General features: G+C 48.1%; 1 protein-coding gene across 18 annotated transcripts in view; it reads left to right on the forward strand.

Annotated features, from left to right (window-relative positions):
* The first annotated feature begins 845 nt into the window (after positions 1 to 845).
* Positions 846 to 16,317, forward strand: part of ARHGEF7 (Rho guanine nucleotide exchange factor 7) — a 180,340-nt gene continuing 164,868 nt past the window's right edge. For 14 of the 18 annotated variants that reach the window (XR_002518551.2, XR_002518547.2, XR_002518548.2 and 11 more), the window contains exon 1: positions 1,776 to 2,149. Coding sequence is in view for 13 of the 18 variants with exons in the window: in XM_021929784.2 (XP_021785476.1) it covers positions 1,985 to 2,149 (165 nt within the window). In the remaining 5 variants the exon portion in view is untranslated. Of the gene's footprint in view, positions 2,150 to 16,317 lie in introns of all 18 variants that reach the window. The other 4 variants (XM_021929793.2, XM_031655666.1, XM_021929787.2 and 1 more) reach the window with 3 other exon arrangements.

Below are 16,317 nucleotides of genomic sequence, written 5' to 3' on the forward strand. Positions count from 1 at the left end.
CCCAACATAAAAGAACGCAACTAGTAACCATAAAGTGTTTAAAAGTCTGGGCTTCTCCCCACCAAGGAAAGAGGAGTTGTAATAGCTGGACTGTGGGTCTCCAGTCTGGCAAGAATTGGATCTCTGCTCCACTGGTCTCCTAAGGCCACTCCCTAGAATTGGCTTTCTTTTAATTGAGTCTATTTGAATCTTACTCAAGTCTACCAGCTTATAAGTACCAGAACGAATTTAGTAGGATTCGAAATGGTAAGGACTGCATTAAATTATCTCTCTAATTCAGCAGTAAGGAAAGTGAACAGGAGTCTCGGTGGACAACCACCCCCGCAGGTTGACATCTTTCCTTCCATGAAGACACTGGGTACAAGCCTTGATGTAGCTGTTAATTGCCCTCCTGTTTCCTAGAAAGCTTGTAAGGCAGCAGCAGGAAACGGGTTAGGTATGCCTTTCCTGGTAGGAGCCCAGCTTTGGGTCTCATCTCTGCCACTTGTTCGGCATCTGATCAGTAAAAGGGGACCATGGTGGGAGGCGAGGCAGTAGACAGCACTTTGTGAGGGTTCCTAACCAGTCGCTGTTATCACTGAGCACATTGTCCTCGTAATCCAGAATTCAAACTGGCATTTGAATATTTTGCGTATTTGCAAAGAAAATTTTAACTACTTAACTCAGGCTAGAAATAAAAGCAATTAGTGATTGCAAGAGAAATCCACCGGCAGAAGGCAGAGGGAGACGACTTAAGCCTCTGATTATTTTTGGAAGCTTTATATGCTTTCTAGCCTTTGTCATGGAATGGATTAATGTATGTGCCTGGTATAGAGTAAACGCTTTGCTTGTTAAACTGCCCGCGGGTCACAGCGAGCAAACTGGGGAGCGCCCAGGGACAGTAGATGGACTGAGTGCAGGCCCGCGTCCTTTTAAGAAGCGGCTCCATTTCTTCCTCGCTTGTCAATGTGTGCGTGTCATCAGTTGTTCGAGGAAGCTCGCGCATGACGCGACACTTGCCGTCTGGGCTCTCCAGGTTCGGCGTGGCGCGTTCACAGCCCAGATCTTCGGCGTCCCAGAGACGCAGCCCGGCGCCCGGCCCGGCCCTCCGCAGAGCCCCACTTCAGGCCGCGCCGTTTCCTTGACCTTCCCCCGGTGGGGTCTGAAGCGTCACCGTCCGTCTAGAGCGGAGTCACGCAGGCCCCTGCCCGGCCCGGTGAGGTCGGCGCCGCGCTCGGGAGAGTCGGTTCCTTCCGATTCAGACCCATCTGGCTGCAGATGGAACCATCATTTGTGTTCCGTAATGACCGGCTTGCAAGGTAGCAAAGGGAAACAAACGTCTCGTTTTCAGCCTCTCCCCGCCACCTTGAAATAAAACCGGCAAAAATAAAAAGAGCATTCTGGGAAGTACTTCATCATTTCAACGCTCACGAATTCAAAACATAAACAAAGGGTTCCCGGGGTCCGGGCCAGGGGCGCGGGGCGCGCGGCGGGCCCGGGGCAGGTGAGCGCAGGTGCGCGCCCGCCCCCCACCCCGGGTAGCCCCGGCTCCCTCCCCACCCGCTCCCCGCTCCCCGCTCCCCTTTCCCTTCCCCGCCCGCTCCCCGCCGCCGCCGCCGCCCCGCGCACGGCCTGGAGCGGAGGCTGCGCAGGGCGCGGGGCGGCGCGGGCCGGGCGCGGGCCGGGCGGACGGCCGCGTCTTTCTTCTCCTGGCGGTGATGTCATTGGGCGACGGCGGCCGAGGCCGGGGGGCGGCGGCGGGGGCGGCGGCGGGCGCCCGCAGGTTCCCGAGCCGCTCCTGAGAAAGCGCCTGACAGCGGGCCGGGGCGCACGGAGGAGCGGGCCGGGCCGGACCTGCTGGGCCGCGCCGAGCCAATCGCCGGCGCCGGCCGCTCCATGGGCGAGGAGGCGGCGGCGGCGGCGGGGGCGGTGGGGGCCGCGGGCCGGGCCGCCGCTCCGAGGTGAAAGCGCGCGCCCCTCCCCGCCTGCCTCCCGGGCCGCAGCGATGAATTCCGCGGAGCAGACCGTTACGTGGCTCATCACCCTGGGGGTGCTGGAGTCGCCCAAAAAAACCATCTCGGACCCGGAGGGCTTTCTGCAGGCGTCGCTGAAGGATGGGGTGGTCCTCTGCAGGCTGCTGGAGCGCCTGCTCCCCGGGACCATCGAGAAAGTAAGTCCCGGCCCGCGCCCCCGCCCGCGCCCCCCGGTCCGGCCCGCTGCGGCCCGGGATGCGCGCGGAGCACCTGGGGCCGGCCGCGCTCGGGGAACCCGTGCGCCCTCCTTTGTGCGCGGAGCGGCGGAACGGCCGGCGCCAGGACCGTGGCGGGAGCTCGGGGGGCGCCATTGTGTGCGGGGCAGGGGGAGGGGACCGAGGAGGGGGTCGGGGGGAGGGGCGGCGCGGGCGGGGGGTCCCCGGGAAGGAGAGTGCCCCGCGGCGAGGAGACGGGGCTGCTGCGCCGCCCGAACGCTAAGTTGCCCCTCCGCGTGGGGGGCCGGCCCCGCTTCTTGGCAGCAGCCTGATCGGAAGCCGCGTTCCGACGCCGTGCGGCTCCCTCCGCTGGCTTTGTGTGGACAGTTCTTGCCGGCGGCGTTGCGTGAGTTTCGCCTCCCGGGTTAATTGACCGGTTGCTCTGTGTTTTTTAAGATGCACGCATCTGTAGCTGAGGGCTGCGCTCTGAAATGATCTACTACTTTCCCCCTCGAGAAAATTCCCCACCTATCCGAGCCGAGAGGACGGCGGACACAGGGTCTAAGCCCTGGCACTCTTCAAGGCTTGTTTGAAATTCTAGATTTCGTTCTCAGGTCCCTCCCTCGTTCTGAACAGAACCTTTAGTCCTGCAGGCACTGCCTCTCCCTTCCGGCTGGTGGTTCCCAGGCTGGAGCGAGTGAACCCTGACCCGAATCTCTGGAAGTGATTAAAGTTTGTTTTCATCGCCCACAAGCCGGCCAGCAGGGCCGAGGACACAGGAGAGCTGCTAAAAACGATGTCTCCCTGTAGCTCAAAATACTAACATCTTATTCTCAGGGTGTTTTCTCGGGGAGTGGGGAGGAGGTGGGGGTGGCCAAGATATAGCGTTAAGATCAACAGTTATTTAAAAGGTGTTAAATGTAGAAACTGAAGTGTATCATAATTAGGAAGAAGGATTTCAGTTTTTAAGTGGAGTGTATTGGCCCCTATACAGGAAGACAACTTATAAACAAAATGCCACGTAAGTGACTTGAAAAAGTAAAATGTTTAATCTTATTCATACCCATGCACATATTCTGGTGCTGCATTTTAAATGAGGTCAGAAAACATTTAAGATGAATTTGGCTTGCATTCCAGTTTTAGGTATTTTTCTTACTTGGAACATCTTTATGAAAACGGAATCTGCATATTAGAGTGAATGGCTGCCTGCCTGTCCATGAAATAAAAATGTTCCTTAGAAATGAACCTGATGTCACAGTGAAATTACGATTTAAGACAGGAGGACTAAGGAGCAGGATCTGACTTTCAAGGCATTCAAAATACTTTGCTGTTTGGATACTGGTACCTCTGGTAATAAAAGACAGATGTTGAGAAGTGTTGAAATACATGCAAAGTTCACCAAAATAGGCTTAAATAAAATTCTCTTCCATCTCTAAGAGCAAAGTTTTAAGAAACGTCATATGCTGTGTTAGTAAAAACATGTCGCCATCAAAGAATACGTTGTCTGGCATATTAACTATATTAATATTGATTGGCAGGCTTAAATAATCATCTTCTTTTAAATTATAGAAAGATTTTCCTAGAAAATGGTAGCATTCATTTCATCTCTAAAACAACAAAGAGAAGAACGAATAAAATGTTGAGCTTGCAGAAGCCAAGTTGAAACAACTCAACATATTCTAAAACTACAGTCATTTGGAAATTTCTTAGGTCAAAGCTGTTTTTCATTCCCCCTGAGCTCTAGTTGGTTTGTTTTAAACTGACTCTGTCACAATGAAAGTTTAATGTCAAGGTAGCATATTGTCGACACAGTTACTGGTTCTCTGGAGTTCAAAGGTAGGTTTTTGGAGTAAAATATTAGCCATTCTCTGCCTCTGAGAGCCCTGTGTTTCAGAAGTTTTGTGAGCTTTTTCCATTTCCTAGGCAGAGTTATCTGGGTTTCCCTTCCTCCCTTCCTCCCTTCCTCCCTTCCTGCCTTCCTCCCTTCCTCCCTTCCTCCCTTCCTTCCTTCTTTCCTTCTTTCCTTTCTTTCTATGGGTTCTTGCTATGTTGGCCAGGCTGGTCTTGAACTCCTGGCCTCAAGGGATTGTCCCATCTCGGCCTCCCAAAGTTTTGGGATTACAGGCGTGAGCCACCATGCCCAGCCAGTTATCTGGGTTTTTGGTGTTTTCATGCTTACCAGATAATTTACGCCACGAAGCACACAAGCTGAATAGCTTTTTCTTAAATGTGGGAATGTGAGTCTGAGGATGTTTTTTCCTTAAAAAGAAGCATTTGGAAACTTAACTGAATATTAATGTGGACATGACAGGGGCTTCACTTGACCTTTGCTGCAGGAGCGCCCCGACAGCCAGTGAGTGGAGGGCAAGTGGTCCGCAGCCTTTGCCTCTGCAGGCTCACAACCTGGCATGGGCCATGAGGCTGGGGATGAGGGCAGAACTAAGAAACGTGGCTGGGTGCCTTGGGCTTCCCATATGTCTTTTATTAAGAAACCATGTCCTAATGTGTTTCTTCCATTACGCTCATTTGTTCTGTTTCAGAGTTAGGAAGAGGGTGGAGGGAGCAGAGAGGACGTTCACAGAGTGTCAGATTCTTCTGCTCATTTAAAGGAAACTTTCCACCCAGGTTCCCGCTTTGCTTTCAAGGTGGAAGGTTAGACGGTGAGAAGATGGAATTATAAACTACATGAACAGTTCAGAAAAGAGACGCTTTTCATTATACTGGACAGATGTTTTCTGCTGTAGGGGAGAGGAAAATGGGATTAAAAATTTCTCCCTTCTCTGTATCTGGAGATCCTGTGCTTTGGTTATCCCCAGGAGGGGCCAGGATATTTGGCTGGGCTGCCCACACCTTCGGCTTCCCACGCTCCTCTCGTAGCAGACACTCTCAGGGTCGTGGCATCTAGGGAGCCCTGGTAGCCCTTTTCTCACAAATTCACTTTAAACATCCCTAAGGGTATTTAGTCAAAGGAGGTGAAATCAAGATAGATGAATTTTAGAGGATGGAAAATTGTATAAGACGAATACAATACATTAAAATCATGGAAATCATGAAATGCTCTTTTAATTTCACTGGTGAATGCAACAAATGAAGTCTCTTAACTCACTATGAAAAACTCAAGGAATTGGTTCTTTCTGTGTGTGTCCCAGGAGAACAGAACACAGAGAACCTTCCTGTGTAATCCACGTGACGTGCTCCCGAGAGACCCTGGCTAGGTGTTTGTGGAACGTAATTGAAAGTCAGACGCCGCCTCTGGTCTTAGTGCTGGATGCGGAGGCATTTGTCTCTCAGCTCCGGAGGCCCAAAGTCTGGGATCAAGGTTCCTGCAGGGCCTTGTGCCCTCAGAAGGCTCCAAGGAGTGGTCTGTCCCAGGCCACTCTCAGGCTTCTGGTAGTTCCTGGCTTGTGGCAACCCAAGTCCAATCTTCACATGACGTCCGTGCTGTGGTTTCTTCTTTGTATCCAAATTCCTCCTTTTTAGCAGGACATCAGTGGAATCGCATTAGGGGCACCCTACCCCAGGATGGCCTCATCCTAACCGATTACATCTGCATTGACTTCATTTCTGAATAAGGCCCCATCCTGAGATACTGGGAGTTAGGACTTCCAAATACGAATGCTGGAGGAGCACAGTTCAGCTCGTGACAGGTTGTTCCTACATTTGAACCAGATCAGTTTATTAGCTATTGATCTGATTGCATGATGCCAGGTGCTAGGGGAGATTACAAAACCTAAATAATAGAGTCTTGGGGGTTCTAGTACAGAAAACATGAAAGACAAGAACAGCATGAGGCAGTAGGAAGTCAAGAGTCATTAATGTCAGATATGGACGAGAAGGAGCAAAAGAATCAAGGAGCTAAAAAGACCAGCATTCGAGCAGGTCAGACCCGAGACTTCACTGACATGTGGGTAAGAATATGGTTTGCATTTCCCAAACTGTAACCTGGCAGCCCTAGGTGGTTTTCCACAGGCTGGCAGAAAATCAGGAAATCTGATGTCACGTAGGAAAAAGAAAATACTTTTTTCCCAGTGAACTGGAGACTCGCTTTCTGCTCAGTCTTAGGATTCTGGGGTTGGTTAGGGGCTGGGGTGGGGAGAAGCATAAGTGCCCACCTGCTAGAAATGTGCCTTTTCTTAGGTCCTTTGGCCCTAAAAAGAACGTGGTCAGTGATCACGTGTGTGGTAGGGTGAGGTTCTCACTCAGGCCCGTGACCTGTACCCGTAGTAATGACTTGTTGATTGGCTAAGTCACTTACAGAGAAAAGTTACAATATGATATCTCCATACTGTGTTTTTAAGGAGACTTCTTTAAACCCTGCAAACTGAATGCTTGGTTATATCAAGTTGCTTCTAACTAAACTACTCTGAATATGGTTTCAGAATAGTGATTTTTGCAATACTAAACATTTACTTTTGAAGCTTGTGACTTCATAGTCCTGTCTCAACCCTGAGCCAGTGTGATTCTGGTTTGGGTTTCGGGCCTAGGGAAGAAGGTAGCTGGAACTGCATTTGCTGGCTCACTAAAAAGAAAGCAAACAAACTGAAATTCAATTTAAATCAGGAGCGCCTGAAGAGATTTCCTGAGAACCAGACTAGAAACTAGTGTTTATGTTGGCATCACACAGACACAGGAGTGCACACACACACACGCATACATGCACACTTGCACATGCCCGTACACACACATGAACACATGCACACACACATGCATGCCTGCACAAGCATGCACACAAAAATATGCATGTAAATACACATGCACGTGCACACAGAGACCCATGCATGTAAATACACATGCACACACACACATGTAAATACACATGCACACACGCACAGACACGTCTGGGGTTGAGAGAGTGGGGGAAGGAGTGCTGGCGCATGTGGCATTCCATTTTCTCAGGGGCAGCTGCTCTGTGAACTCTCCAAGCCGAGTCCAAAGGGTGCCGTCTCAGGACCCGGCCCTCATTCTATTAATAGAAGTCACTCCAGAATCTGCCTGCTTGTTTTCTTTCTTTAAGCACTGACTGCCTTTCTATACATCTTCTTAAAAGAGAATAAGATGTCTGCCCAGCATGGCAGGCAGCATGCTCCTCTTGTTTGCAGGCTCTGTCCCTTGTGATACCCATGCTGCAGATGAGGACCCCGAGGTCTGGCAGTTAGCTTTGCCCCAGGTCATCTGGCTGCACTCCGGAGGCGGAATATTCCAGCCCAAGGCTGTGACCTTTCCCATGGAAAATAAGACTGCTGCTGCCACCTATACTGAACTTAGGGGAAGATTGGCAACCACTGCCTTCAGAAATTTACAGACCAGATCAGGAAACGAGACGGAGGCAGCAGTGTAACCGAGCACCCAGACAGGACAAAAGTGAAGACCGGAGGGAGTGGCTCAGGTCACCAGCCATAGGGGCAGAGTGGGAGCCCTCAGGAGTGCCTGGAGCCACTGCCGGTGTCCCGCTTCTCAGGACATCTGGAAGCAACTCTGTCCTGCAGTGGACATGACTCCAAAGGTACCCAGGGCAGGGCCCCTTGCCCTGGGGGCACCTGCAGAAGCTCCTGCAGAAGTCTGTGTCTGGGTGCTTCTCCCTGGCCACAGAACGTGAGTTCAGTGCTCCTGTGCCATCCGGCAACTCACTGTAGTGAGCTCAGTGCTCCTGTGCCGTCCGGTAACTCACTGTAGTGAGCTCAGTGCTCCTGTGCCATCCGGTAACTCACTGTAGTGAGCTCAGTGCTCCTGTGCCGTCCGGTAACTCAGTGTAGTTCCTGGGCTTCCCTCTGTAGGGCTTACCAGATTTCCACTTAGTCCAAGATTTCAAACAACATGTGCATCTACACCACACACACTCTTAAAATTCAAGTACTACGTACACACTAACGAATCTCCCTTTAGAGGCCACTGATCACTCTAAAATATAAAAAGTGGAGGCGATGGGGCCTGTGAGGTGGGTGGGGGCAGAGCTGTTTGTTCTTGTGTAGGGTGGATTTTAGCCGTTTGGATTGGAGTCTCGTGTGGGCTTGACGCCCACATGTCTCTCACTGCACGAGGGAGGTGGCAGAGGCACATCATCCCTCTGGGCACGCAGCTCTACCACATGCATCGCCGGGGGCTGGGAGGATTGGCGTCCCCCGAACCCGCGGGTCCCTGCCCGAAGACACTGGGAGACCTGGTCCTCTGTGTGCTTCAGAGTCAGGCACACCTGGCTTTGTTCCTGCAGCCATTTGCTCTGTGACTTCTGGCACTTGTCTAACCTAGTTTCTTCCTCCTAAAAATGAGATGAGTGATATCCACTGGTGGGGGCAGTGAGGTCGTTAGCAGGGTAAATGAGTAGATGTGCTGGTCACAAAGTAATTCCTCAGTACTCAGTGGTTACTGTTTTATTGATTGACACTGAAAACCTTCCCCATCATGTCCAGAAGACTCTAAACCAAGATTTGAACCTTGGAGCCACCCACATCCAGGAACACTGGTTAATTCTCACAACAGGGCAGACTCTTACAACTTTCGGGGGCTGGCAGCCTCTGCATCCCACTCTGGACAGACCACCATTGTCTGGGTTGGTGGGCCCACTGAATATGGCTTCCAGGGCACTCTGGTCAGTGCCAGATCTGGGCACAGCTGCTGAATGCACACAGCTGCTGGCTGGGGAGCCGGAGGGCTGAGCGGGTGGACTCAGGTTTCGCTTATATAAAGTTTCATGCATCAGCAGGGCCGGGAGGCACAGATGGGAAGTAAGGGCCAGCCAGCGCCACCCCGTGTCTGCAGAGAGGGCTTTGGGGCTGCCCCTGGGTCCACAGCTTCTGACTTCTCCCTCCTTTATCAGTTCTGTCAAGTTAGGTTAGGAGAATTAATCTCCTGAGGTTTTTATATTTCTAACTTTAGCTTTGAACTTTTGAGGTTTGGTGAACCAGACTGGTGGTTCTTAACGCCGTTTTGGCAGGATGGTGTCATGTTTGCTGGGGTCTCGAGGGGGTGAGGGGAACTGAAATGGAATGTGTGTACAATGTGTTTCAAACACATGTATGTGAATTCATTTAATCAGCCGCTTTACCAGGTTCCTATTATGTGCATGCTAGTGACCCACATCACACGCATGGAAGTACACACATGGATGCCAGCCACACCACCTCTTCAGGCAGGTCAGAAGAGAAATGCTAGGATCTTGGGTATAAAGTATTTGTGAGTTCTCAGGATGAAGGAATGTAGAGTCATCCAGCCCAGATGCCTCCTTTTGCAGATGGCTTCACTGAGGGCACCTGCATGTGGTTGTGTAAGCTGTGTACTGCACAGTCTTGGGAGAACCATTCACACTGTAGTCTAAGCGAATGGCTCCAAGGCCTGTGCTGGGAGGCAGCCCTGGGATACTACGTATAGAGGTCAGCCTCCCAGGACACAAAACAGAGTGGAGAAGGGTTGGAGTAGATGACAGAAGTGGCCCCAGTTCTCCAACCCTCCCATGCCCCTGGCAAAGTGACCTTGTAGTGCCTCCATCAAGAGGTAGGAGTCTTCTTCCTCACTTCTTGAATCTACGCTATGACTTGTTTTGGCCAATGGACTGTGGCAAAAGTGACCAGTGTCAGTTCCTAACCCAGGCCTTGGAAAGGCTTGCACTTTTCTGCACTCTCTCAGGCCCTGTGTCTACCCCCAAGGAGACCCCAGGGCTTGGGTGCCGGTCACACAAATGGGGGAGAACTCAGTTGTCCCTGCCTAGGCCATCCCGGACCTATATCCACAGCCAGCCAACCTCAAACATTGAAGAGAGCCCAGCCAGGGCCAGCAAGCTGCCTGCCCTGCCCAGAGCAGGCACGGCTGCACCAGCAGGCCTGGGCCAAGTTGACTCCAGCCAGTCACTGAGGTTTACCATGGCCATAGATAACAAATGACATACATACACACACATACCCGTGCCATTCTTAACTAGGGGGCATGCCGACATACATAAATACATTCCATCCCAATCACAAGAGTGCTTGTACCTTTGTTGAAAATACCCTCTATATCCTTTATTTTCTTGATAATTTCCTCTCTAGTATTTTCTCTATTCTCATTTTTTAGAAATCTGATTAAGACTAATCAGAGATAATATCTATTGAGTGCATACTGTATGCCAGGCACTGTTCTAAGGACTTTGCCCATAATAATGGATTTAACTCTCCTCACCACCCTATGAGGGAGGTCGTGACAGGATTGCCCCCATTTTCAGATTAGGAAACGGAGCTCCAGAGCGGCTGGTAACGGGCGGTTGTTGGCTGGTGGGCTGCCCCTCCCTGGCCGCGCCCCCTGCCCCTGTGGCTGCCAGGCCTCCTGGGTTCTCTCTCATTTGCTGACCTTTCCACTTGTACCTTTCTTCTCCTTTTTAAAGACATTTCCTTGACTTTATCTTCCAAGTTTTCTACTAACATTTTTTATTTTGACTCTACTGTGGCAATTTTTTTTTAATTTCTAAAAGTGCTTTTTCCTTGTTATCTGGTTTCTCTCTGTTTCTTCCCTTTCAGTCAGTCCCTTCCTCTTTCTGGGATGATTCCTCTCTTCCTGTGAACATTCATTACAGTTTCCTTGAAGGGTGATTCCTTCCCTGCAGTCACCGTTTCTGTTTCCTCTGAGTCCTCCTTGTGTAACTTTTTTTCCATGTTGGAGATTTTACGCAAACATCAGATAATCTTTCAAGTGTGAGGCCCTCAAAATGACCAGGAAGTCCTGTGTGACTGCTGGGGCTCAGGGACAGGTAGGTCTCGCCGCGAGGCAGCCTGGCGATGCCCAGAAGTCTGGACCTGTTGGTCTCTTCTCCAGCAGCCATGAATCTCTCCAGAGACTCCTCCACCTGCCACGTGTCAGAATGGCGTCCATCCTCACCTTGGCTTCTGTCCATGCTGGCCCTCCCCAAGTTCTGGCCTCTTTGGTTCACTTTTCCCCAGAGAATAAGCCTCGTACCCCTGCAAGGATGGCAAGAGGAGTAGCCAGCTGTGATGGGACTGGGGCCCCTAGGCCTGTGTCTGACTCTCAGACAGGTGGCTTGTCAACCACCTGGGAGGGTGCAGTTGCCACTGGCTACTGGAATGGGACCTTCCTAGTCCCTGCTGAAGCCCCGCCCACCCTCCGTCTGCTCCCTGCCTTTGTAATGGTGGCCTGGGGATAGGTGTCTTCTAGCTTTTTTGTTTTGTCTTGTCTTGTTTTTTAGACAGAATCTCACTCTGTCACCCAAGCTGGAGTCCAATGGCGCAATCTCAGCTCACTGCAACCTCCGCCTTCCGGGTTCAAGTGATTCTCTTGCCTCTGCCTCTGGAGTAGCTGAGGCTACAGGTGTGCGCCACCGTGCCCGGCTAACTTTTGTATTTTTAGTAGAGACAGGGTTTCACCATGTTGGCCAGGCTGGTCTCAAACGCCTAACCTCAAGTGATCTGCCTCCCTCGGCCTCCCAAAGTGCTGGGATTACAGGTGTGAGCCAGTGTGCCCAACCAGGTGTCTTCTAGTTTTATTGAAGATGATGCTTGTGTTTCTTGTTCTCCTGGCTGTTTTGGAGGGATTTTCTTTTTTCAAGAGAAGTGAGGCTGAAATCATTTTACTGTACTGCTTTGGACCTGGAATCTTTCCATTATGAGAGAAAGAGACAGAGTGAGAATATATGAATGAATATCCATGTCCTATGCCCTGGGTTTTGTATCTCTTCTTCTGAGTACTTTAAAATTGCTAGAGAAAAAACTGAAAGCTGGTTATTTGAAATGTTCTTTTTTTCCTGTTGCTTGGTATTTTGTGCGTAACTTTATTATTACACTTGGAGCAATTTTTTTTTTTTTTTAAGCGGCTGGTGGTTGTCCCTATCTTTTCTTTATAGAAGCTATATATAATTCAGAATCCCAAAAAGTATATATAGAAGAAATGTAAGCCTCGTCCAGTTTATATTAAATTGCTTTTGTCTGAAATGGGCATCCACTGCTCCAAGTGTGTTTGGATTTGCATGGTCTCTCACCGTGAAGCCTTGTTCTGACAGTGTGATCTCTTAGCAACGCCTTTAAAGTGGTCCGGTTTTGATTATTTGTAAATATTATGGCCAGTGATGGCTTTTCTCCCTCAATTCTGAGTGTCTCACTACTAAGTTCCTATGCCAGGATTTTCACCAATGGCCTGTCCTTAAAGTCGTTTAAGTTCCTAAGGGACTTTGAAGTACCCATTTGTAGTTAGCAGATTTCTCAGATGTCTTTTGTTAGGAATACAGATTTTCTGAAAAAGCTTTCTGAACACATGCCAAAAGATTGTGGCTTTGTCATTCTCTTTAAGGAAGAATGCTAGAGTGATTTTGATAGGAAATTGGGAGACCCAGAGAATATTCCTGGTTCTGATTGTGTCTGTTTGGCTCCTCAGGAGGAGGGACAGCCTCACCTGCCCACGTGGAATCGGTCCAGGCCTCTGTTTACCTTGAGCAATGTCACTGGGGCTTCCTCTGGTGCTTAGGAAAGTGCCTTCAGACCTGGGTCTGTCTCATTATCTCATAAAGCACTGGCGCTGGTGACAGATTTCTTCTGGTGGAAACACATTTTCTGGTTATAGTCGTCCCTATTTGTTAAGCATTTTTGTTTCTTTTGAAAATAGGCTTCAAGGCTGGGTGCGGTGGCTCATGCCTATAATCCTAGCACTTTGGGAGGCCGAGGTGGGTGGGTCACCTGAGGTCAGGAGCTCAGGTCCAGCCTGGCCAACATGGTGAAACCCCGTCTCTACTAAAATACAAAAATTAGCCGGGCGTGATGGCGGGTGCCTGTAATCCCAGCTACTTGGGAGACTGAGATGGGAGAATCGCTTGAACCCAGGAGGCGGTGGTTGCAGTGAGCCGAGATCGCACCACTGCACTCCAGCCTGGGTGGCTGAGTGAGACTCCATCTGGAAAAAAAAAGAAAGAGAGAAAGAAAGAAAATAGGCTTTAACTAAACAGAATATGCTCAGATGCTTGTGACTTGTGACAAAGGTTAAACTTCCAGAAAGTGCCATAGAAGCCATAATTCTCCATGATAAGAGACTAGAATGGAATGTCTTTCAGACTTTATCAATTGATGACAAATGGAGAAAAATAAAAGTTCATTTACGGCACTTCTGAGCAAACGCATTTCCCTGGATCGAATCTGAGTAATTGCAACATCAGCTATCCAAGGTTGGCTCTTCAAACAAATAACCTGGAGTCGTAAGCACACTGTTTATGAATTGCTCAAATGAGATTCTGGGAGCAAGACACCACTCACCCACTCACCCCGCACCTAGTTAAATCTTTTGTTGCCTGTAATGGAGCTTCCACCTTAAAAAACTAGAAAAATAAGGGCAAATTAAACTCAAATTAAGTAGTAGGAGAAAGAGAATAATAAAGAACAGAATGGAGGTTAGAAAATTACTAGAAAGAACAAACAAAACTGAAAGCTGGTTATTTGAGAAGAATCAATAAAATTGATAAACCTGTTTGTAGACTGATTAGGAAAAACGGGGAAAAGACAGAAATTACCAATGTAAGGAATCACCATGGATCTTACAGATATCGAAAGATAATAAGTAGATATTAAAACATTGTTATGCCAACAATTTCTACAACTTAGATGAAATGGATAACTTTCTTGGAAGACACGAAGCTCACTAAAGAAGAAACTGATAACCTTAATAACCCCACATCTATTACAGAAATAAATTTGTAGATAAAATTATTCTCATAAAGAAAATTCCAGCCAGATAGCTTCACTGGTAAATTCTACCAAGCTTTTAAGAAAAAAAAATAGTAATTTTACACAGACTCTTCTAGAAAATTAAAATTGGGCCAGGTGCAGTGGCTCACATCTGTAATCCCAACATTTTAGGAGGGAGGATTGCTTGAGGCCAGGAGTTTGAGACCAGCCTGGGCAACACAGTGAGACCACCATCACTACAAAAAATTTTTAAAATTAGTAGATGTGCCTGTGGTCTCAGCTACTTAGGAGGCTGAGGTGGGAGGATCACCTGAGCCTGGAAAGTTGAGGCTGCAGTGAGCCATGATCACACCACTACACTCCAGCCTGGGCACCAGAGTGAGAATCTGTCTCGGGGGTGGGGGGGGGGGGGGCAAAGAAAAAAGAAGGAAAGAAGAAAAGAAAGAAAGATTAATTAATGAGGGTGTATTTCCCAACCCATTCTAAGTGGTAAGCATTATCCTGATAACAAAACCTGACAAAAACATTATAAGAAAAGACTATAGGCCAATAACCCTTATGAACACAGATGCAAACCTTCAAAAAAATTTACCAAATCAATTTCAGCATCACATGTAAAAGGTAAAATATCATAACCGAGAAGCATTTATCCCAGGAAATAAAAATCAATCAATACAATTCATGATATTAACAAACTAAAAAAGAAAAATCCAGAGGATTTTCTCAATGGATGGCAGAAAAAGCATTCAATCCAATCCAAGCCAACGTAAGCTCTTGATAAACACTCCCGGTGACCTAAGAATAGAAGGAAACTTCCTCAACATGATAAGGGGCATCCATGAAAACCTACAGCCAATGTGAGACTTAATGGTGAAAGACGAAAAGCTTTCCCCCTAAGATCAGAACAAGGCAGGGGTGTTCACTCTTACCACTTCTGTTCAACCTTACACTGGCGGTCTCAGCTGGTACAATCAAGCAAGAAAAAGAAACCAAAGCCATCCAGATTGAAAAGGAAGAAGTAAAACTGTCTTTATGTGTAGACTATATGATTGTCTAGGTAGAAAATTGGATAGGATCTACAAAATAGCTAGTAGAACTAGTAAGTCAGCTGGATGTGGTGGCTCACACTTGTAATCCCAGCTACTCAGGAGGCTGAGGCAGGAGAATCGCCTGAACCTGCGAGTTGGAGGTTGCAGTGAGCCAAGACTGCGCCACTTCACTCCAGCCCGGGTGACAGAGCGAGACTGTATCTCAAACAAACAAACAAACAAACTAGTAAGTCAGTTTAGCAAGGTTGAAGGATTAATATACAAAATCAGTTGTATTTCTATATGTTAGCAACAAACGATCAGAAATTGAAATTTGAAATACCATTTACAATAGCAAAGAAATGAAAGAAAAGACAAATGCTTAGGGATAAATCTGACAAAAGGTAAGAAAAACATGGACACTCTCAGCAACATATGTTGCTGAGTGAAATTAAAGATCTAAACAAATGGGGCTATACATAGCATTCTGGGTCAGAAGTCTTGCTATTAAGCTGTTCTATTCATATTGATCTATAGATTCCACAGAATCACAATCAAAATCCCAGAATTTTTTTGGTAGAAATTGATAAATGATTCTAAAGTGTCTATGGAAAGGCAAAGGGCCTAGAAACAACTTTGAAATGGAAGAAGAAAGTTGGAGGACTTGGTTTCCAGGGTTTTCATAAAGCAACGGTAATGGAGTCAGCAGGACGTTGCTATAAAGATAGAGAAATAGATCAACAGAACAGAATAGAGTTAGAATTAGATCCTTCAAGACATAGCAACTGATTTTCAACAAAGGCGCCAAGACACTTGGCTGTCCAAAGGACACTCTTTTCAATAAATGATCCTGGAGCAAGTAGATATCCGCATTTTTAAAGATGAACTTTGATCTATACCTCTTAGTATACAAAAATTAACTAAAAATCATAGATCTATATGTAAAGCCTAAAACTAAAAAAAAGCTCCTAGAAGAAAATATAAGAGAAAACATTTGTGACTTTGGACTAGGCAAATATTTCTTATATATGACACCAAAAACATGATCCATAGAAGAAATGATTCCATACAAGAAAGAGTGGACAAATTGGACTTAATCAAAACAAAAAGAACTTCTGTTACTTGAAAGACACTGTTAAAAGATTGAAAAGACAGTCTAGGCCGGGCGCGGTGGCTCAAGCCTATAATCCCAGCACTTTGGGAGGCCGAGACAGGCAGATCACGAGGTCAGGAGATCGAGCCCATACTGGCTAACACAGTGAAACCCCGTCTCTACTAAAAGATACAAAAAACTAGCCGGGCGAGGTGGCGGGCGCCTGTAGTCCCAGCTACTTGGGAGGCTGAGGCAGGAGAATGATGTAAACCCGGGAGGCGGAGCTTGCAGTGAGCGGAGATCGCGCCACTGCACTCCAGCCTGGGCGACAGAGCTAGACTCCGTCTCAAAAAAAAAAAAAAAAAAAAAAACAAAGAAAAG

This window comes from Papio anubis, chromosome 15, assembly GCF_008728515.1.
Source record: "Papio anubis isolate 15944 chromosome 15, Panubis1.0, whole genome shotgun sequence".
In the NCBI taxonomy this organism is placed as follows: Eukaryota; Metazoa; Chordata; class Mammalia; order Primates; family Cercopithecidae; genus Papio; species Papio anubis.